Genomic DNA, 22,748 nt, shown 5'->3' with positions numbered 1-22,748 from the left:
CAGAGCTGGGCACCAGTACAGGCAGTACCACCTCTGAGGAACAAAGTCTTCAGAATCCAAGACCTCAAACCCAGCACCAAACGCACGATCTACAGAACAGCTGTGCTTCTCACCCTCCTGTCCGCATCAGAAACACAGACCATATATATCGACACCACAAATCTCTGTAGAGGTAACACTAGTGCTGGCTTTGCAAAATCCTGAACATCCATTGACAGGATAGGTGTTACAACATGAGTGTCCTCTTCCAGGAGAAAGTGAGGACTGCAGATGCTGGAGATCAGAGCTGAAAATGTGTTGCTGGAAAAGCGCAGCAGGTCAGGGAGCATCCAAGGAGCAGGCGAGTTGACGCGTTAGGCATGAGCCCTTCTTCAAGAATGAGGAAAATGTGCCAAGCAGGCTAAGACAAAAGGTAGGGAGGAGGGACTTGGGGGAGGGGCGTTGGAAATGCGATAGGTGGAAGGAGGTTAAGGTGAGGATGATAAGGTGAGGATGATAGGCCGGAGTGGGGATGGGGGCGGAGAGGTCAGGAAGAAGATTGCAGATTAGAAAGGTGTGGCCGATGTGGCCTCCTCTATATATTGGGGAGACAGGCCGCCTACTTGCGGAATGTTTCAGAGAACACCTCTGGGACACCCGGACCAACCAACCCAACCACCCCGTGGCTCAACACTTCAACTCCCCCTCCCACTCCACCAAGGACATGCAGATCCTTGGACTCCTCCACCGCCAGACCATAGCAACACGACGGCTGGAGGAAAAGCGCCTCATCTTCCGCCTAGGAACCCTCCAACCACACGGGATGAACTCAGATTTCTTCAGTTTCCTCATTTCCCCTCCCCCCTTGTCTCAGTCCCAAACCTCGAACTCAGCACCACCTTCCTAACCTGCAATCTTCTTCCTGACCTCTCCGCCCCCACCCCCACTCCAGCCTTTTCCAGCAACACATTTTCAGCTCTGTCCTCTTCCAGGCCAATATCCTCAGTATTGAGGCACTGGAGCACAAACTAGAGTGGACATATCCCCTAAGGAAACAATCACTGAATGGAGCACATGGAGGCCAAACACTAGCAGCAGAAACAGTGTGCAGAATCCAGAGCATCCCACCCACTCACCTTTTCAAACACCTGCTGCCCTAATGGCAGAGCCTCCAGTTCCAGAACTGGACTGTTCAATCACTGCAGAACCCACAACTCAGGTGGAAGCAAATCATCTTCAACCTGAGGGTCTACCAAGGAGGGAGGATTTAGAAATAGGCTAATGCCTCAAGACATTATGTTAGTGAATATGTTTAAAAAGCAACATGTACGTATCCTTCATTACGTAGAATATATCATAAAAAATGTGATTGAAAGTGTATAATTTCTCACTAATGTATTGCAAAAGTAAACTTTCAACCTTCCATTTCCACTTCCTTTATTTTGGTGATATCAGAAAGGTTTTTTTTTAAACAGCATTAGATTAAAAATAAACAACTGGTGATGTGAGAACGATTATGTAGCAAAACACTTTTGGGGTCTGAAATCAAAAATAACATTTTTGTGATTGCGATATCACAAACATCTGAATGAAATTTTCTAAACATGTTGACAGTACAGAAGGGGCCAATGTGCACAACATAAATGCTCCTGCTTTTGCTAGAGCAAGTCTAACCTAGTTCCACTGTCCTGATCTGTCCTCATTTTTCTCCAGTATAAATATTTATCCAATTTCCTCTTACATACTGAATGGTCTCTATTCCTTATGATAAAGCATGCTATCATTCAGCATAACTTTTTGCAAATTTTTGATCTATTGTGTTCTAACAAGCTTTCTATGGAAAAATGTCAACTATTAATGATTGCAGCATTAAATTTTATTGTTTGAGGCCATTAAAAGCCTTGTTGTGCAAAAGGAATCTTTCCAACAAGGTATGATGCCACACAGAATTATGATGGAAAGTGCATGTTCGTGTTAATATTTACTTATTTCTGTCTCAGTTACTTCAATCTGGGAAATAATAGTGATAAATATAACACATTATGGAATATATTTGCCAAAAGTGACATTTTACGACAACTATAGCTCTCAATTGTTTTTTGTATTTTATTTTCTATTCATACAAAATAGTACAAGGTGGTAAATGCACTGGTTATAAGTGAAATATTAATTGGAAACTTCTGCTGAGAAACACATGCAAACATCAACAGATTGCTTACCCATATACAAAGGAGTTCCACAGGTTGCCTGTAACATTTTGTCACTACCAACACCCCCTTTCTGTACAGAAAGTCCAAAATCAGTTACCTGGGTAAAGAAAACATTTTAGAATGGATTGCAGAACATAGCATGGAATACACTGCAATGCATTTCTATGAGTATCAACTTTCTACAGTCCTCCCATTAAGTGAATTCTTCAGCAAGGTGTTTCACTGACAAATCTTTGTAGAGTTTCCATTATGGATGATAACAAGCTTAATCTTTACAAAGTATTTTTACCTGTCAAAGACTGCTCCTCTGATGATGGAAACTGTTTAAAGTACAAATACAAAATCTTTGTCTTGAGACCTGGGTTTTTTTAAATGATTTGTCAATGAAGCAGAATTCATTTCTTCATTACTGTATGATCATGCTTAAAACTGACTAGTCAGAGAAATTTTAATTTATTTAAATTTGTATAAATTTGTAATTGAAATCTAGATAGAACACATAACACTCCATCTACATTACTGGTTCTGACAAGAAGAGGAGCTTAATTTGTGAATTTAAAACCATTGCAAATGAATAACTTCGGATTTAACAGATTTTCCCTCAGGTCTCATACCAATGGATACTGAACAATCTCAAAATGGCAAACTGCATGGGTCAGAATACACATCTATTCAGAAATATGTCTCATTTACTTTCATAATTTTAGATGGAGAAAAATGAGACAATGTATTTGTGAATATGCAATATATGTGAATATGCATAATGACATGGTCAATTTTCTGTGATTTGCTGCACCCAATTATTCTGGGCTTCTGATCACAAACCCAGGAAAACCTTTCCTAAAATGCATACTCAATCAGAAATATCAATGAAAAGAATTGATGTGCATAACACAACAGGTATATAAATTAAATCTAGATGTAAGTCATTCAAAACAAGAAAATATTAGCCTGCACTTATTTTTGGTACAGAAAAAGGTGCAATCAGACAAAGAATTGAGTGAAGCAAAGAGGATTTTAGGCAGAGGTTTAGGCAGAGATAAGTATTTAAAATAGTTTTAAAGAAAGCATAGACTTCTGTCACAGTAAGCAAAAAAGAAGAAATATTGTGTTGAACATTTACAAGGCTCCCATTAGGTCAAAATAGACAACTACAACCAGTTTTGGTCACCCCACACTTTAGAAAGGATGTTGGTCCTTGAAAAGGTATACAGATAAGTTGATGGAATAGTTCCAGAGATAAAGAATTCTAGCTACAAGATTGCGTTGGAAAATCTAATATTGTTTTCCTTAGAACAAGGGATGTTTAATGGAGGTATGCAAAATTATTATGGATTTAAATGAAGTAGACATAAAAACTTCCCATTAGCTGATGCTTTAAAAGACAAAGGGACATATTTTTAAGATTTAAGATTTTGCAGCAATGAGGAGGAGACTTTTATATACACTGAGTGGTAATGACTTGGAACTAGCTGCGTATGAGGCAGAGATGATAACATAATTGAGGAAGCAATGATAAATGATTTTGAAAGGAAACTTGAGGGAAATAAATTTGCAAGACTAGAGGGGGAAGGGGGAGATTGGGATTGATGGAATTGCTCTATAGAGAGCCAGTCATGGAGACAATGAACTAATTTCCCTCATTCTGTGCCATATTGGCTCGAGAAAATTCTATAAAAGCAAACAAGTTCATGCAAGCAGGTATAACCATAGAATTACAGAATCATAGACTCCCTAATAGCAGAAAGAAACCATTCGACCCATTGAGTCTGCACCAACCCTCCAAACAGTATTCCACTGGAATCCAGCCCCCATAATCCCACATTTGCCATGGCCAACTAACCTAACTTGCATACCCCTAAACATTACGGGTCAATTTAACATGGCCAGTCCACCTAACCTGCACATCTTAGGACTGTGGGAAGAAACTGGAGCACTCGGCTGAAACCCATGCCAACATGAGGAGAACATGCAAACTCCATTCAGACAGTCACCCAAGGCTGGAACTGAATCCAGGTCTCTGGTTCTGAGAGGCAGCAAGTGCGAATCACTGAACCACCATGCTGCCCTAAGGGTGATCAATAAGGTAAGATCATTCTATCCCTCATACCTATTGTGCCATTCTATTAGACAATGAGGTGATCTGTACCTCGTCCATTTATCCCTCTTTGCTCAGTAGTCCTTGTTACTCATACCCAACAAACATCCAACTGTTCTGAAGGAGACTCATCTATACTAGACTCAAAACATTAACTGTTTCCTTCTAAATAGACACTGTCTGACTTGCTGAGTTTCTCCAGCATTGTTTACTTTTATTTCAGATTTACAACATCCGCAGTATTTTGCTTTTATTTGAAACATTTATTAAGTTTAGTCACAAAATGTCAACTGAATCAACATCCAATCTTTTGAGATAAAGCATTCCAGGCTTCCACTACTGCATATGTAAAATAAAAACTTCTTGATTTCACTTCTGACTTCCGTAGATCTCATTTGAAGAATTATGCCCCCCATGTTCTGGTTTCCTCTAGTAAAGGACATAGTTTCTCTGTATCTATTCTAGAAAACCCTATTATTATTTTATTGGCCTCAATGAGTTCATCCACCCAGCCTTCTAAACTCAAAGATCTACAAAGTATATCAGACTTCTCATAAATCCAATCCTTTAGCCCTATTAGCATTCAAATCCATCAGTGCCACACCCCTTTTCATGGCCAATTTAATTTTGCTCAGGTACAGTTCCCAAAACTATACACAAATGGTATCTGAGAAAGACTCTTGAATTGCTCCCTCACTTCTGAATTTCAATCTCCTTCAGATGATAGGCAACATTATAATAACCTTTTTGATTTCTTATTCACCTGTGCACTATCTTGTGTTGATTTGTATATGAATGCACTTCAATTGTTTTGCACCTGCGCAGATCTAATCTTAAGAAAATATTCCAGACTTGTCTTGAGCTCACCTAAACTTAATATTTCCCAATGTTGAATTCAATTTGCCATAGATATTCTCACATCTGTGCCCATTTCCACAAGCTGTGCCTCCTAATTTATTTGGATATACAACTCTCTATTCCTTCATGCAAATCAGCAAGCATGAAATGTTTAGGTAAGGAAGAAATTGCAGAGAATGTCAGTTTAATGGCCAAAAGCAATTCTCAACTTTGGAGTGATTTTAAAGGGCAATGCACAAAAGGCCAGAGTTGAGGAATAGAGGAAGGACTTTGAAGAGCAGGGAGAAGTTACATGCAGCAAAATAATGAAGCTATTTTAAATATGTTGGATTGAATTTTGAATTGAAGTGGATTGAATTTTGAATTGAAGATGAATAGAAACCAGGACTCTATGTGGCACAGCTGCTGTGGTATTAGAAGCTCATCCTGAGATTAAGTAAAAATCCGCAGCTATAAACAGTCTGGTTCAGACTGAAGTGGCTGAAAAGGAATACGCGGTCATCAGAAAAGATAGAGAGCTTGTGGTCTTAGACAAAGACAATAACTTCAATCTTCTCAATATTCAGTTTCTGAGGATTGTTAACAAACTGCCTGACAGCACAGAAACACAAGTTGAGAGATGACAGAGTTAATGTCACAGCATGGAAATTGCTGGTACTTTAGCTAATGTTAAAAAATTGGTTACTCGATCCATGCTCTGAAATGGTTGAAATCAAACTGGATGATTTTTATCCAGTTTCTCAAGTTCTGCTAAAATCATGAGGCAGTTGAAATTTTATTACTTGCATGTGCAGACTTTAAGCCCTATCTCATTCCAGAAAAGTTTTTCTCATGTTACCAGAAAGAAACAAACCAATGATCTCAGAAACTGAAACAAAAATAGAAGTTGCTGGAAAAGCCCAGAACTCTGGGTCACCAGACCAAAAATGTTAACTGATTTCTCTTCACAAATACTGCCAGACCTGCTGAGGTTTACCATCAACTTCTGTTTTTGTTTCTGATTTACAGCATCCACAGTTCTATTGGTTTTTATTTACCTCAGAAACAGACCTTTAACAACTATTTAATTCCACAATTGATGCCATTTACCTTGATGTTCAATTTCATGTCAATTTCACTGTCACTTTCATTGTTTTTAACCAAGATGTTTTCCAGTTTTAAATCCCGATGGACAATATCTGTAGAAAGACCACATAATATTCAAAATGTACATATGCAATGCAAGTAAACTGCTGAATTTAACATATTTAAGCACATAGATAATTCCTCTCAGACACTGCCTCTTAATAAGTACTTTAAATTGGACTCAAAGTAAGAAAAAACTAATTTAACTTATTCCACCTAGAAGACATCCCAATGCACTTCCCAAGAAATGGGTTAGCCATCAAATAGAGTGTCACTATGTAAACAAACACAGATAGATCTCACAAACAGCCACTGGATGAACAAAAAGTTAATCTATTTTTGTGATAGTGGGTGAGGGATCAATATTGAATAGCATACGGTGTAACTCTTTGCTCTTAGAATATTCTATGGTATCTTTGTCATTAGCCTTAACCGCAGGGTTTACTGTTTCACCAAAACAATAGCACAACATCCAATGCGACACCTACTTAATAACATAGTGGATTGAAGATTCCAGATTACCTACCCAAATTCTAGAATAGATCTGAACCTTTAACTCAAACAGGAGGTACAGTTACACTACAATAAAAGACCAGTTTATCAATGCTAAAGTCCACAGGTACAGATTTGAGCCCATCAGAGATATGGGGAAAGACCTTGCAGTTCAAAACACACCCTTATTCTATGATACTAGTTGCCAAATTTCAGGCATTAAAAGTATCAACTCACTTTGACAGTGACAGAATGTGGAGGGTTCCAAGTGGGTGAGCGAAGTAGAGTGACATGTAAACGGATATTCTTAGGGTAGGTCAGGTGCTGGTTTGGGCTGGAGAGAGTACAGGAACTAGAAGGCAGGACCAAGGCAGGACCTTGTTGCGAGCTGCAAGGTAGAGGTTCAGGTGTTTATGATGGTGGGGGGTTGGTGGGGGGGTTGGGGGGGGGGGGGGGGGGTGGGGGTGGTGGTGCTGGGGAGTGGATGTGGAATCATTTCCACCAATAATAGAGGTTCAGCTTAACAGTTATCAAGGAGCTAAAGTAGCTTTTTAAATCTCCACTTTTTCTGAGTGACCATCAAGCTTAATTTTATTTCAACTCTTCAAATTATCCAACTTTAATAAATTATTTCAGAAGATTCCAATGCAGAAGAGCACACATTGGGAAAGAATTTCCATGGAATATGTTGTGTTGGGGATTCTGCAGGCATCACCACACAACTCCAGTCTACCACCTCCAATGCTTCTATTGCAATCAGAATGTCTGGGTCAATGTATTTTGCAACTACTATTTTGAAATGGAATATTTCAAAAATACCTATGCTCACTGTACCCAAGATATTTCTAATTGGGCCTCTACTGCAAAAATTTTAAAACTTACAAGTTTCTCCAACCTTTTGAAATATTGAACACCATAACATCAAATCAAAGAATTATTATTTCCTAAGTATAGACCAGACCTTTTAAAACTTGTTCCCTTTTAAGTTGCAAATGGCTGTTATATTTCTAATATTCCTCCTCCTGATTGTTGTTGACTTTTGTTGAAGGGGGGCATATATGTGACTATAGATTGAGATTAGATTACAGAATCTCAAAACTTTAATGGTATGCAAGGAGACTGTTCAGGCCAACATCTCTGCACTGGTTCTCTGAGCATTTATAATTAGTACCAATGTCTTGCCTTTCCTCCGAAATCCAGCACATTGGAAGATTACCTAAATAGAAACAACGTCTCCTGAATGCCTCATTTGAACCTCCTTTAATGCTACACTTTGCTCTGATGGTCTCTGCTATCAAGTAGCATTTTTTAGATTAGATTAGATTAGATTACTTACAGTGTGGAAACAGGCCATTCGGCCCAACAAGTCCACACCGACCTGCCGAAGCGTAACCCACCCAGACCTATTCCCCTACATTTACCCCTGCCCCTCACACTACGGGCAATTTATCATGGCCAATTCACCTGACCTGCACATTTTTGGACTGTGGGAGGAAACCGGAGCACCCAGAGGAAACCCACGCAGACACGGGGAGAATGTGCAAACTCCACACAGTCAGTCGCCTGAGGCAGGAATTGAACCCGGGTCTCTGGTGCTGTGAGGCAGCAGTGCTAACCACTGTGCCACCGTGCCGCCATTCTGATTTCCACATTCAAGGCTCTCACATAAATAATGAACTTTGCTAGGTATTAGAAAATTAATATTCTCTGAAAACTGTAAACCCAGCAAGAAATCTTATTAAGATGACAAACCAGGTGTGTCATCTTTCCACTGTAATGTAGAGGTGTTTTCAATGATGTGGCATATTAGGTGTATTTTGGTGCAATTCAAATTTTGTAAAAATGGTAGTATCCAACCTTTTAGTTATTCAATCAAAATTGAAATCACGTTGCAATTATGTTACAAAATATTCTGAAATTTCTAATACAATGCCCCATCTTCAGCAAACCAATTTTCACACAATGTTAATTTTGTTCAACGCATTAGGGAAGACAAAGAGTAATCTGCAGTATAACAAAACAGGATTCACTTTGACAGATATCTGCCAATAAATAATAGAATGAGTGCAACAAACTTAGAAAAATGAGGAAAACCAACAACATGTTCCAGCAATTTTTCTCAACAGATAAAATGACGGGTTTTTTTTTCATGTTGTTTACTGTTTGTATTAATAGCAATAAATTGCTATTTGCCTGGCTTGGGGTTCTAACAGACATACTCTTTACATTTGATACTAATTTTAAATTTGACCGAGAAACCACAGGACAAGTGAGACAGAAATATCACAGCAAAAAGAAATCTTTCAGAGAGTCAGTGAAAAAACATGCTATCACCATTGATTCAACTACTCGAAAGTGCAAAAACAACCAAGACTTTGCAAGCCAAGTTATGATAGTCCGATATATTATCTTTAGTAAAATTTCCCTGGTCACCAGTGACTTACTAAAAGACTCCTTATACTACCTTCATGACCTCTCAAAGCTAGAAAAATATTTTGAAAGTATAATGAAATTTTAAAATTTAGGAAATGCAACAGCCAACAGACATAAGGAAAGATACCACAAACAGCAATGCAGTAATAGCTTGATATTCTATTTTTAGTCATATTACATGAGTCATAAATATAGCAAAATTTGAGACTGATAAACAAGTGAATAAAGTATATTTTATTAATTCTGCATTTCTGATCCACTAACATTTTATGAGGTGAATAAAATTTTAAGATCTCTTTTAAAAAGGTGTGAAACTCTTGATGCTAATAGATAGTAGAGACATACAAGGGACAAAGTTAGAATCATAGAATCCCAACACATGTAGAAAGAGGCCATTCAGCCCATCAAGTCTGCACTGACCATCTGTAAAGTATCTCACTCTATTGCCATAACTCCACATGGGGTTTTTACCAAGGAAATAGCAAGAAGTTCAATTATATAGTAGTCTCATTGCCAGGGAATGGAATAGAAGAACAGGAAGACTTACTACAATTGTAATTGTACAAGTGCATAGGGCTCTAGTGATTATTTGACCCATGTTATGTGTAGCTTGAAATGATGAAAGATGAGCTATTATGAAACAAAAGAGATTTAGAAGAGATGTGTTCAGAGTCAGAGGGTTCTAAATCTTTGGAAATATCTATGTCATTAGAATATGAAATATATTCAAGACTGAAATAGATAGATTTCTAATCTGTGAGGGAATCAAAAAACATGGAAAACAGGCAGAAAATTAGCTTTGAGGCAGATCAGCCCCAGGAGCAAGGTGGAGGGGTCATTGATCCATACTTGCTCCCATTTCCTAAGTAGTCATATCCAATAATTTTGTTATTGCAAATTAATTTTTTTAATTCTTTTAACTGGAAGCGTTCACTAAATGAATACCTATTATGCATTTTATAATTTAGAATTATAAAATTGCTAATTTACTTACCATAAGTACATGTAATTTCTTAATTCCTGCAATGAATTCTTACCATTTTTATGTAGATAAGCAATTGCGCTTGCTAGGCTTCGAATCACATGTCTCGTCTCTTTCTCACTTAAGCGTTTTTTTCTATGAAGGACTGTACTTAGTTCTCCGCCTTCACAGACCTCTGTCACCAAGTATACCCGCTGAAAGAAGCCAATAATTATGTTACCTATTATGGAGCTCTTACCGTCCGCATTATTAAAGTATTTGGTTTCTTTTTAAATGATGATATGTTTTGTTCAAGGCGACTGTACCCCCCCTCCCCCACCCCAGGCATCTTGTTAATAATAAATGCTGTTCTTAGAGAGTTTAAAATGCATGTAACCATATTAGTTGGAATGACTGAATTGCTCCAGTCTATCTTTGTCATAAATAAAGTATAAAAGGTCACAATTTACAGTTGCTTAATTAAACAAGTAAGCAATTACTAAATCAATTTCATCACTTCCACTGATAGTTCAAAAACTGTTGTTTCATTATAAAATGGGAAATGCAAGGAAGTGACATATACAAAAATGTTTTTTTTTCTGAAATTTATAACTAAAATGGCACACTATTGATCCCTATTTAACTAGCAATTTTCAGCAAGAACAGTTTCTTTGGTCATCTAATGAAACCCAGGGCAAAAAACTCAACCACGATCAAAAGCAAAGTCAATATCACAATCACTTCTCAAACAAATACATGCCAATTCCGCAATCGAAAGTAAGCCAAAATCACAGTTATGTCTAAGATGTGTTGACAAAACAAATTTCAAGAGAGCAAAATGATGCAAAAGCTTCAAATGTTACCTCATTTGCCCAGATCAGTTTCAATTTTGTTACAGCCACTATATTATCTAATAAATCCTGGAACTCCCAGTCCTCGTGCCATGTGGGTTCAACTTTTTTGCTCCAAGGAGACAGCTGAGTACCACCTTCTCAAGAGCAACTAGCGATGAGCAATAAATGCTGGCCCAGCCAATGATGCTTATTCTCCATGAATGAATAAAAAAAAGTTTCAAAAGACAATCTACTTTAGTAAATTGACAAGATTGTGTTTGGACAGAAAAGTGGAAGAGTGGATTCCCAATTGTAGCAAAATCTCTGAAATCAAAGTGAAAACCAAGTGGTTGGATCAGCAAAGTGAGAACAATATGTCAGGTTACCATTCAACATGTGAAGGTAAAAATTTACCCAAAGCATGTGATGGTGTAACTATATTATTTTAATCAGCAATTGGATGTGCCTTTATTAATTATTTCATTTAAATCCACTGGAACAATGAGAAAAATGCATCATCAGATGAGTAACATATGAACTAACTTCTTTTTTTCAATATAACTTAATTGGGTTGATTTGCAATTTTGAAAAAATCTTTATATATAGCATTTCATAAAGATAAATTGAAAGGGAGTTAATTGAGACACAGAGAAACGCAACCAGGAAGGAAGTAGAAAGAGGGAAAAAGGACAGCAATGAAGAACAAAATTCTTGGATGAGCGCACAGCAAAGAGGGAGTAAATAATGATGACAGACATGTAGCCTGATCAGGGAAGGCAAAAGGCTAGAAGATATGGGAGAGACAGCAAAGTAGATGCTGTAGAATAGAAGCCAGAGAAACAGAAAGACTCTGCAGCTGGGGATACTTGGGGGAGACTTTGCAGCAGCTCAAGGGGGTGTAGTGTGACAGACTGGGAGCTTAAAAGAGATTCATAGCAGGTTAATGCTTGTAAAACTGACCCCAAAGTACTTGTGACATTTACATGCTGGTCACAGTTGTTTTGAGCTACATGAGCATTAAATGCACAACACCATATTTCTATTTATTTTTAAATTACTGAAAAAGCAACTTAAATATTGACATTTAATCCATTCTTATTCATAAATATTGCAAGGCCATTTTTATACAATTGATTAACAATAATGAAAGAATGAATTAAAAAAAGTCAAACAGATCTAAGTGGTTATTACTTGCTCAAGCAAAGAGGAAGTCATGCAAATTATTACATATTTTGGAAGTTATACGATATAGCATTTGCAAAATAAAATGTCTCAAGAATGTTGAGCAAATCTAAATATATCTTACTTTGGGTGTTTCAAACACCTCTTCCAGATGAATGATATGTTCATGGTCCACTTGCTTTAAAATACTGACTTCTCGTTCCAGCAGCTTCACCCCTGAACTCCCAGCCTGTATAAAAAGAAGAACTAATTCGGTCAAAGTATATAAATATATTAAAAAATTGTAGATTAACAAATCAAACTATAAGATTTTAAAGCTTGAATTTGGTTTATAGAAACACACAGGTTTCATGCCAAAGTTACTTGGTCGAATTTAAGTAAAAATTAATAGTACGATCTTAAAATGTTTTACTCTCAGAAAATGTCATTTAAGTAATTTCCATTTGTTTCAAATTTAAGAAAATTCCCTCCAGTTACCATTCTGATTATAATTAATTCAGCTTTGTATTAAAATTGAACTTAAATTCCGCTTAAAAGATCATAATCAATATTATTTACCTTTTCCCGATTGACCTTTTTGATTGCCCACTTCTTGCCGGTGCCATTATGGGTGGCCTCTATCACTACCCCATAGCTGCCTTGACCCAGCCTTTGGCCAAAGTTATAGATTTGCTGAAAAAAAAGTTTCAAAAGGTAAATAGACTCATACAATATGCTATTGCTTGCTGACAGAACAAAAATTTAACTCAATTCAAATACAAGAATACATAGTATATTGAAAACTCCGTCTCGTATTACTATACTGTATTAATAGCATAAAGGAAATTTGTATAACTCATAATGATCATTTTAACCTTAAGGCTCCTCATGATACATTTAATAAATAGTAACTTGTTGGAAAGATTTTACTCAATCTTTGGCTACTTCTTAGGTTTTAGTTTGAGCTCTGCACATCTAGCCATTATATATTGCATAATATCCAAAATTATGCTTTCCTGGAGATAGTCAAATAGGGGGAGAATTAGGAGTATACCTGGTTTAAAAAAAACTTCATAGAGGCTGGAATCCTGTCACCAAGTCACCCTTTATTTTACACGTGGAGAGTCCTTGACACTGCTCCAGCTTTAGAGCAAGCTCTCAGTGAGCAGAACCTCTGACGCTCCTGTTTATATCTATCACACAGGGCTCCCTGACTGGGGCTGATAATCTGGTCCAATTAGTGAACTCATACTCTATGAGGTAAGCCTGGTTGACCCCGTTACAATTACTGCACATGGATTGACTGTTAAGCCATTGCATTGAATTCAGTGGAGCATTCTGGATGCCTTTTATTAGTGAACTGATGGAGGTGTCTTACATAAAGATGAAATCTGGTAGGTTTCCATTTAAAAAGTTTTAACACTTCTGAAAATATCACTTTTAACTTTTATACAAAATATCTTTTATTGTCACAGAAATACAGAAGTACAATGAAAAGTATACAGATATATTTAAGTATACAGTAAAATGGAGGAGTCATCTTAATAGTTAGATCATCATTAACACTCATGCAACTGCTTACAACAGGACATTGGCACCCATAGTTGCTCAATCATTATTCTTTCATTTGAGTTATATCACAGCTTACAGGTTGTGTTAACTCATTTGATAGCACTTTCTTAATCCAAGGTCCTTATCACCCTCCTCAAGTGGTCAGCTATCCAAAGTCATCACCACATATGAAAAGTGGCCAGATTTTGATACTGGCTGTTGTCCAGTTACAAGAAGTGTTATTATCACTGCAGGTTTCAACATCATGTGTGAGTCAAAGTATGGAAATATTTTACTAAAAATTATTCACTTTAGAGGCTCTTTAATTTTACATATAGCTTTCTTCAACAATTGGACAAAATAGCTTGTCACAGAGATTTTTGTGGAATCAAATACTTGAGCACAGAATATATATTGAGATTTCAGTACAATATACAGTAAGTACTGTTTGTGGGAGATGCCATATTTCAGATCTTATTTTAAACTGAGCTTCCACTTTCCCTTCCAGGTGTAAGTAAATTAACCCCAACTCACTATTTGAAGTGCAAGGATGTTTTGGACAATATTTCATCTTCAATTAACAATAAACAATCTATCCAGTCATTATCTTATTGGCACTGGGACCTTATAGATTCAACTTACACTAAATAGTACAACAGTAACTATACTTTAAAATTACTTCATTGCTTATTATACAAATTTTCTTAATCAACATAATTGCTACTACGTTTTTTTCTTTTTTGGCAGCGTGTTGAATAGACAAAAGTAGGAAACAGCTAAATGGTGGGTCAGATAAGTGATATAGCACCAATAAATAGGTTTAATCAACTTCCACAAGGGCAGTTTTATTTATAATTTATGCATAAAGCAACAAGATTTTTCTACATAGTAGACTTCGCAGCGTACAGAGCAACAGGGTCACAAGTTATAAAAGTTTTGATTTAATGCTTACAATAACTGGTGACAGAAAATAAACTGGTTTTCTTCAGCCTATAGATTATTTTTATTGCAGAGTAAAGACATCACCTCCCTTTCCAGAGGTCTGCAGTTTTTTGGATTTCTTGTTCACGCGCAAGCTGTTCAGCTATACATGCAGATGTTGACAGGCAGAGCCTCATGATCAACAAATAATCACTATTCTATCAGCTACATGTTGCCAGACAAATCTCCCTTTGTAACAATCCCTGCCTCCAATTCATTTGCCATTAACCTTCTCCTATGAGTTAAGTAAGTGCTGCTACCTTGCTTTTAAAAAGTACTTGAGTCTCTTCTGCAATTGTGATGTTTTAAACAGCACTCTTCCCATTTCTGTCCACAACCAAAATTTTGAAAAATAAGAGGATAGTATTCACACTTCAATCATACTTGCACCATAACATAATGTGTTAAATGCTCAATTTTGCTTTTTTGTTTGATCCGGGGTAACACCTGAACAAGTTGAAAATGAAATCTAGTTTGGTAGATCGTAATTCCCTTACTTACTTTAACATAGCAGTCTTTCACTAAAATATACATGCACAAAGCTGCAAGTTTGGTTTTAATAATAGACCAAAAGTTTACTGTGCAAAAGAAATAAAAATGAAATAAAACAAACCAGGATCTCCATTTATAACAATGTTGAATATTTCAAACACCTGGTAAATCAAAATCCTATTTATTCACCACACCATTACTTTACAGATAATCAAAACCCAGAGAAATGTTCCTTCCCTATCTAAACAGTAGACTCAACTGATTCATTCCAGTTCTGGTCCTGTGAGTTGCAAAGTCTTTTTCTTTGACTCGTACAACTGAAAACCTTGCACTGAGATAACATGTTCCCCAATTTTTTTCTGAGCAACTCATTTGTGTTGGGGAAATTATTATTGCATCTGATTTCAGTCAGATTTCCTTTTAATTTAATTCAAAATCTAAAATAAATTAAAACAAAAACTTGCTCGTCCTAGATTCTGTTAAGCTCATGGTTTAATGTTCTTTCCTTCTGCTAGAAAGCCCACAAAATTTAAACTAACTTCCAATAATTCTCCAGGTCATCTTCAGTAATCAGCTCTCTGAAAGAAATTTCAAATCATAGTTCCAAAAAGACTGACCTAGTTTAATTTAAATTTAATCCTCTTCCCAAAACAAAACCACTGGTTTGAAATCTAAACTGAAATAAAGGTATTAATAAATAAAAGATATCAATATAAATCACATCATAGGGTCCCAGCAAAGAAAAATGAAAAGAGATATTTACCTTATTTATTACAAATTGTTTTGGCATGATTTCTATGTCGCAAACAGTAATACAATATTTACACTAAATATACAATAAGACCACTTGCATCACAGCACTGTCTTTTCCAGCATGTAAATGATTTTAAAATTGTATGACTAGAGAATGAAATTCCATTGTAAAAAATGCAAGTTTTTGACCTGAAATTTCTTATTAAAACAAACTCAAAAAATTGAGATCCATAAAAAGAAGAGATTCTTCCAGTGTTGCTGGTGTATAATTCAAAATGCTGCAGAGCCAACACTAGGTTCAATATCTCCTTAGACTCTCAACAAGCAGGCCATTCAGCTCATTGAGTCCACACTGACCTTCCAAACAGCATTCCACCTAGATCCACCTTATCCCTGTAACCCTGCAATTCCCATGGCTAATCCACCCATGCACACTATGGGTAATTTAGCGTGGCAACACACCTAACCTGCACATCTTTGGACTTTGGGAGAAAACTGGAGACCCAACAGAAACCCACGCAGATAAGAGGAGAATGTATAAACTCCGCACAGACAGTTGCCTGAAGGTGGAATCGAACCCGGGTCACTGGCACTGTGAGGCAACAATGCTAACCACTGAACCACCATGCCTTCATCATTCAATACTTCTATTGGCATATGGTCGTTTTTTTTTCCATAAAATAGCTGACAGGCCATTTAATATTCATCTTATTATCATCTACTAAAGTGGCACTCTCACCAATGCTGCTAGCATCAACAGCTAATTTGAATGGCTTATCTTAATTCAGCACTCCTAAAACTGGCACGGTTGGTACTCTGACATTCTTTGCTCATTTGTGGTTTCTGCTTTTAGTAAAAAAAATTGTCAAAGGACCAACAATAGTACTAAAGTTCAGACCAAACTTTACATAAAAACCACTGTTATAACATATTGCAAACTTTTGTGCTTCATCCTCGGCACAGGAAAATCCAAAATAGCTCTTCTTTTCACTTCTCCAGGTGGTGCTTCACCATATCCCACAGTCTGGCCCAAATAAGTCATGTTTGCTCTGGCAAATTCAATCTTAGCCAGATTTATAGCCAAATTGTTTTTTCTGTAGCCGAACAGTTGCCAAGGGTGCAAATGTTCTTCCCAAGTTTGGATTAACACAACCAAACTGTAAATATAAATCATATCGTTGCATGGTCCTCAAAAGATTGTTTTTTTAAAGATAATCATTGGAATGTTCCTGGTAAATCTTTCATTCCAAATCGCATGATTCTGCATTGATAAAGTTCATCCAGTGTTATCAAAGCTTATCAGTCAATGGACCTGCCAATATCCCTTCAGTAAGTCCAGTTTAGTTTAAAAAAATGCCTAAGTCTGTTTCTTTCAATGTAGCCCTCCAGCTGGGAATTAGGATTTAACTTCACTTTTATTAATTATTGCAAATTCAATGTAATAAAAAAGAATTTTTGCAATCTATCCAGTTTCTGCACCAACATGATAGGGGAGATCCATGATAGGGGAGCTACTGAACCATATGACATGGTTCAGTAATTTAATTATCCATCATGATGTTGATCAATTAATCACTCTGGATTGAGTCTGTAAATATTGTTTTATCGGTAACACATTCCCTACATTAACTTCATGAAGAGCCAAGAATTTCTTCTCCTTACCTGTTAAAAAAAACAATTTACGGTTTGATGACGTCATTTGTAAGTCACTTGGGTATTTTGCAGGAAGATAAAATATTATGCTATCTTTTTTAAACAGCTCCAATATCTGGTGACTTTTGAATACCCAATACGTGCTCCAATTGTTCTGACATTAACTATACCCCTTTCTATTGCTCTTTTCTTCTCAGCTCCTGCATAGTCACATTTTTCTTTAATTCCTCTCTTTCTTTTCCCCCCCAACATTAATCTTTTCATTTCTAATTGTAGCTTAAATAATTCTCTATGTGACATCGCAATTTCAGGTGCCCTTGCTTCTAATTCTAAATGTTGAATAATTACTTTGAATATCGCCTTCTTACAAGATCCTGCTTCTACATCTAAACTTAAAACAGTACAACATAGTACAGGCCCCTTTAACCCTCGATGTTGTGCCGACCTTTTATCCTATTCTAAAATCTAACTAACCTAGAACATAGAACATTATAGTGCAGTATAGGTCCTTCGGCCCTCGATGCTGTGCCAACCTGTGAAACTAATCTGAAGCCCATCTAACCTAAACTATTTCATTCTCATCCAAATGCCTATCCAATGACCATTTAAATGCTCTTAAAGTTGGCAAGGTCCCCACACCTCCACTACTTACCTTTAAACATATGCCAAACCTCAAACAGATCGTTGTTCGTAGCAAGCTGCAAAGGCTCTCAGGACAACTCCACACAACTCTGTCACGGTAGGCGCTGCAAGACGTGTCAGAGTGTGGACATAGATACAACTATTAAGCGTGGGGACACCTCCCACCTTGTACATGGCAGGTATTCATGTGACTCAGCCAACATTGTCTATCTTAAACATTGCAGGCAAGGATGCCCGGAGGCATGGTACATTGGGGAAACCGAGCAAAGGCTACGACAACTGATGAATGGGCACCGCACAACAATCAACAGACAGAAGGGCTCCCCCCCTGTTGGGGAACACTTCACCGATCCAGGACATTCAGCCTCGGACCTTCGGGTGACCATCCTCCAAGGTGGACTTCAGGACAGGCAGCAGAGGAAAGTGGCCGAGCAGAGGCTGATAGCTAAGTTCAGTACCCGTAGGAAGGGCCTCAACCGGGACTTTAGGTTCATGTCACATTACAGGTGACCACCATTGCACTATACATACACAGATACTCCTACACACACATACACATAGACACACATACACACAGACGAATACACAGACACCCACACACACCCTTACAGACACACACACTCCCACATTCTCACATGCACCCCCCATAGACTTAAGACACTCTGCACTCACTGCACACACACAGACACTTTCTCACACTCACAACCCCCAACCCAGACAGACAGACAGACACACACACACACACACACACACACACACACACACAGACAAAGACCCACATGCACACATATTTTGTGGGGTGAATTCGTACTTGCAGGGTTACATTGTACTTTGCTCAAAAACTGCATGAATTTATGTAAAACTCCGTTACCTCACTTTTTAGATTAGAATTAATCTAAACATCATGGCATAGACAGAGAACACAGGGGGCCAACACCTTCAACATATTGTCTAGCTATCACCCATTGTTAACAGCTAACCCGAGAATACAACTTTTTTAAAAAAAGGTTTTGTGATTTACACATGAAAGAAATGAAACTATCACTGTATTCTAACAGATGAAAGATTTAACACACAATCAATTTTTCAATGTATAATTTCAGTTACATCACACTGTAAATTTTTGCTATAAATTCTGTGTGTAGAATTGAGACCTCCACTATCACCAGATGAAGGAGCGTCGCTCCAAAAGCTAGTGTGCTTCCAATTAAACCTTTGGACTATAACCTGGTGTTGTGTGATTTTTAACATTGAAAGCTAACACATTCTTAACAACCCTATCAACCTTGGTAGCAACTTTCAAGGATCTACGTACCTGGTCACCAAGATCTCTCTGCTCGTCTACAATACAAAGGATCTTACCATTAGCCCAGTACTCCGCATTCCTGTTACTCCTTCTAAAGTGATTCACCTCACAGTTTTCCACATTAAACTCCATTTGCCACCTCTCATCCCCGATCTGCAGCTTATCTACATCCCCCTGTAACTTAAAACATCCTTCGGCACTTTCCACAATTCTAGCAACCTTAGCGTCATCCGCTAATTTACTAACCCATCTTTCTATACACTCATCTAGGTCATTTATATAAATGACAAACAGCAGAGCCCCAAAACAGGTCCTTGCAGTATGCCATGAGTAACTGAACTCCAGGATGAATATTTCCCATCAACCACCACCATCTGTCGTCTTCCAGCTAGCCAATTTTTGATCCAAACCACTAAATCATCTTCAATCCTATGCCTTTGTATTTTGCACAATAGCCGACCATGGGAAACCACATCAAATGCCTTACTGATATCCATATACACATCAACCGCTTTACCCTCATTAACCTATTTGGTCACCATCTCAAAGAACTCATTAAGGTTTGAGAGGCACAATCTACACTTCACAAAAACGTGTTTACTATCCCTAATCAACTTATTCCTTTCTAGATGATTATAAATCCTTTCTCTTATAACTATTTCTAACCTTTACCCACAACCGAAGTAAGGCTCATTGGTCTATAATTACCAGGGTTGTCTCTACTCCTTTCCTGAACAAGAGAACAACATTTGCTATCCTCCAGTCTTCTGGCACTATTTCTGTAGACAATGACAACAGAAATATCAAAGCCCAAGGCTTGGCAATCTCCTCCCTAACTTCCCAGAGTATCCTAGGATAAATCCTATCTGGCCCACGAGGCTTATCTATTTTTATACTTTCCAGAATTGCTAACATCTCCTTCTTGAGAACCTCATTCCTATCTAGTCTAGTAGCCTGTATCTCAATATTCTGCTCGACAACGTTGTCTTTTTCTTGTGTGAATGCTAACGAAAAGCATTTATTTAGCGCTTCCCCTAGCCCCTCGGACTCTACACACAACATCCCACTGCTATCCTTGATTGGCCCTAATCTTATTCTAGCTGTACTTTTATTCCTGATATACCTATAGAAAGCCTTAGGGTTTTCCTTGATCCTATCAAGTCCCCTCCTGGATCTTCTCAGCTCTCTATTTTGGTCCTTCCTGGCTAACTTATAACTTTCAAGTGCCCTAACTGAGCCATCACACATCTCATCCTAACATCAGTCGCCTTCTTCCTGTTGACAAGAGATTCATCTCCTTTACTAAACCACAGCTCCTGTGCTCGGCAACTTCCTCCCTGCCTGACTGGTACATACTTATCAAGGATCCGCATTAGCTGTTCCTTGAATAAGCTTCACATTTCAATTGTGCCCATCCCCTGCAGTTTCTTTCCCCATCCTATGAATCTTAATTCTTGCCTAATTGCATTGTAATTGCCTGTCCCCCAACCAAAACTCTAGCCTGCGTTATTTACCTATCCTTTTCCATCACTAAAGTAAACATAACCGAATTATGGTCACTATCACCAACGTGCTCACCTACCTCCAAATCTAACACCTAGCCAGGTTCATTACCCAGTATCAAATCCAATGTGGCCTCGCCCCTTGTTGGCCTGTCTATATACTCTGTCAGGAAACCCTCCTGCACACATTGGCCAAAGTACTTGAAATCTAAAGTACTTGAACAATAGTTTTCCCAGTCAAATACATACCTTCAGACCTACAAACATACCCTTCATTTTACTATCATCCATGTGCCTATCCAAGTGTCGCTTAAATGTGCCTAATGTATCTGACTCTGACCATTGCTGGCAGTGCATTCCACGCGCACACCACTCAGTGTAAAGAACCTCCCTCTGACGTCTCCCCTAAACCTTCTTCTAATCACTTTAAAATTATGCCCCCTCATGATAGATATTTCCACCATGGGAAACAAGTCTCTGGCTATCCACTCTATGCCGCTCATCATCTTGTACATCTCCATCAAGTCACCTCTCATCCTTCTTCGCTCCAATGAGAAAAGTCCTGGCTCCCTCAACCTTTTTCCATAACCTATAATCCATTTGCTAACTCTCTCAATATAACCTTGAAGATTTTGAATAATCTATTGTTATATATTCCATCTAATCAAAATCTAGAAGAAAAAAGATTTTTTTTCCTAGCAAAAATAGGTAACTCAATTGCTTCTTTCCAGTTTGGTCCTGAGAGCTTCAAAACCCTTGCTCCCACAACTAAAATCCTTATACTGAAGTAATATTCCCTTAATTGTTCTGAACAAATCCCTTTTTCTTGGAGAAGCTATTCTAACATCTGACCTCAGTTGGATCTTCCTTGAACTGAACTCAAAGCTTTTAACTAAATTGAAAACTAACTTGCTCATCCAGGTACAGCTAAATTAAGGCATCATATTTTTCCTTTTCCTGTCATAAAACTCATAATATAAACAAACTATGATTAACCATCTAAAATGCCTTTAGTTATCTGCTGTCAGACACATACCATTTTAAAATGACTGACCTAGTTAATTACTAAACCCCTCCACAAAAAAAACACTCACATACCACTAGTTAAAATCGAAACTCAAAGGAAATTTATATCTATCTTTCATCATAATCCTCCTTTCAAAGTTCAATACTTCAAGAAAACTGCCCATTTCGTAAAATCAGTTGAGTATTTGTAGTATTAAAACTGCTGCTTCCGAACTAGTTACACAAGTTTATGACTGTTCTACTTAAATTTACACACAGTTTCTACTCTAGTAATACAACACAGTTTGTCAAAATAAACGAGAATGAACCAACACTTGAATATATTCTGAACAAAGAGAAAAGAAATTCATCCATACACAGGAGTATAACCTAAGTGTTAGGGAAAGTCATTTTTTAAAATTTGAAAACAAAAAGAATGACTTTGGAAGTAATCCCAGTCAAAAAAACATTAAAAGCTTTTGCAGATTTTAAGACTAATGTTAGTCATATCTATTAAAAGCTCCATGCGTACTGCAAGTTACAAGCACTGAATATCTTAAATTGGTGCTTGCTCATTTTAATCATAGCACTAACAAGCTGATCACTTATTGCTGTACAGAGGGGTCTATACAATTTTGTAATTAATATCAAGCAACTTTTATACTGCATTATCTCACCAATTTGTCTGCAAAAAAATTTTTATTACTAGCAAT

General features: G+C 37.4%; 1 protein-coding gene across 2 annotated transcripts in view; it reads right to left on the bottom strand.

Annotated features, from left to right (window-relative positions):
- Nucleotides 1-22,748, bottom strand: part of stk33 (serine/threonine kinase 33) — a 199,868-nt gene that overhangs the window by 64,202 nt on the left and 112,918 nt on the right. For both annotated transcript variants that reach the window (XM_060838506.1, XM_060838505.1), the window contains exons 4-8: nt 12,730-12,843; nt 12,296-12,400; nt 10,233-10,371; nt 6,235-6,323; nt 2,199-2,286 (exon numbers count right to left, since the gene is read on the bottom strand). In XM_060838506.1, the coding sequence (XP_060694489.1) occupies nt 2,199-2,286; nt 6,235-6,323; nt 10,233-10,371; nt 12,296-12,400; nt 12,730-12,843 (535 nt within the window). The remainder of the gene's footprint in view (nt 1-2,198; nt 2,287-6,234; nt 6,324-10,232; nt 10,372-12,295; nt 12,401-12,729; nt 12,844-22,748) is intronic.

The sequence above is a fragment of the Hemiscyllium ocellatum genome, chromosome 18 (genome assembly GCF_020745735.1).
Source record: "Hemiscyllium ocellatum isolate sHemOce1 chromosome 18, sHemOce1.pat.X.cur, whole genome shotgun sequence".
Taxonomy (NCBI): domain Eukaryota; kingdom Metazoa; phylum Chordata; class Chondrichthyes; order Orectolobiformes; family Hemiscylliidae; genus Hemiscyllium; species Hemiscyllium ocellatum.
Note: the sequence above shows the minus strand (reverse complement) of the source record. Positions and strands in the feature narration are given on the sequence as shown.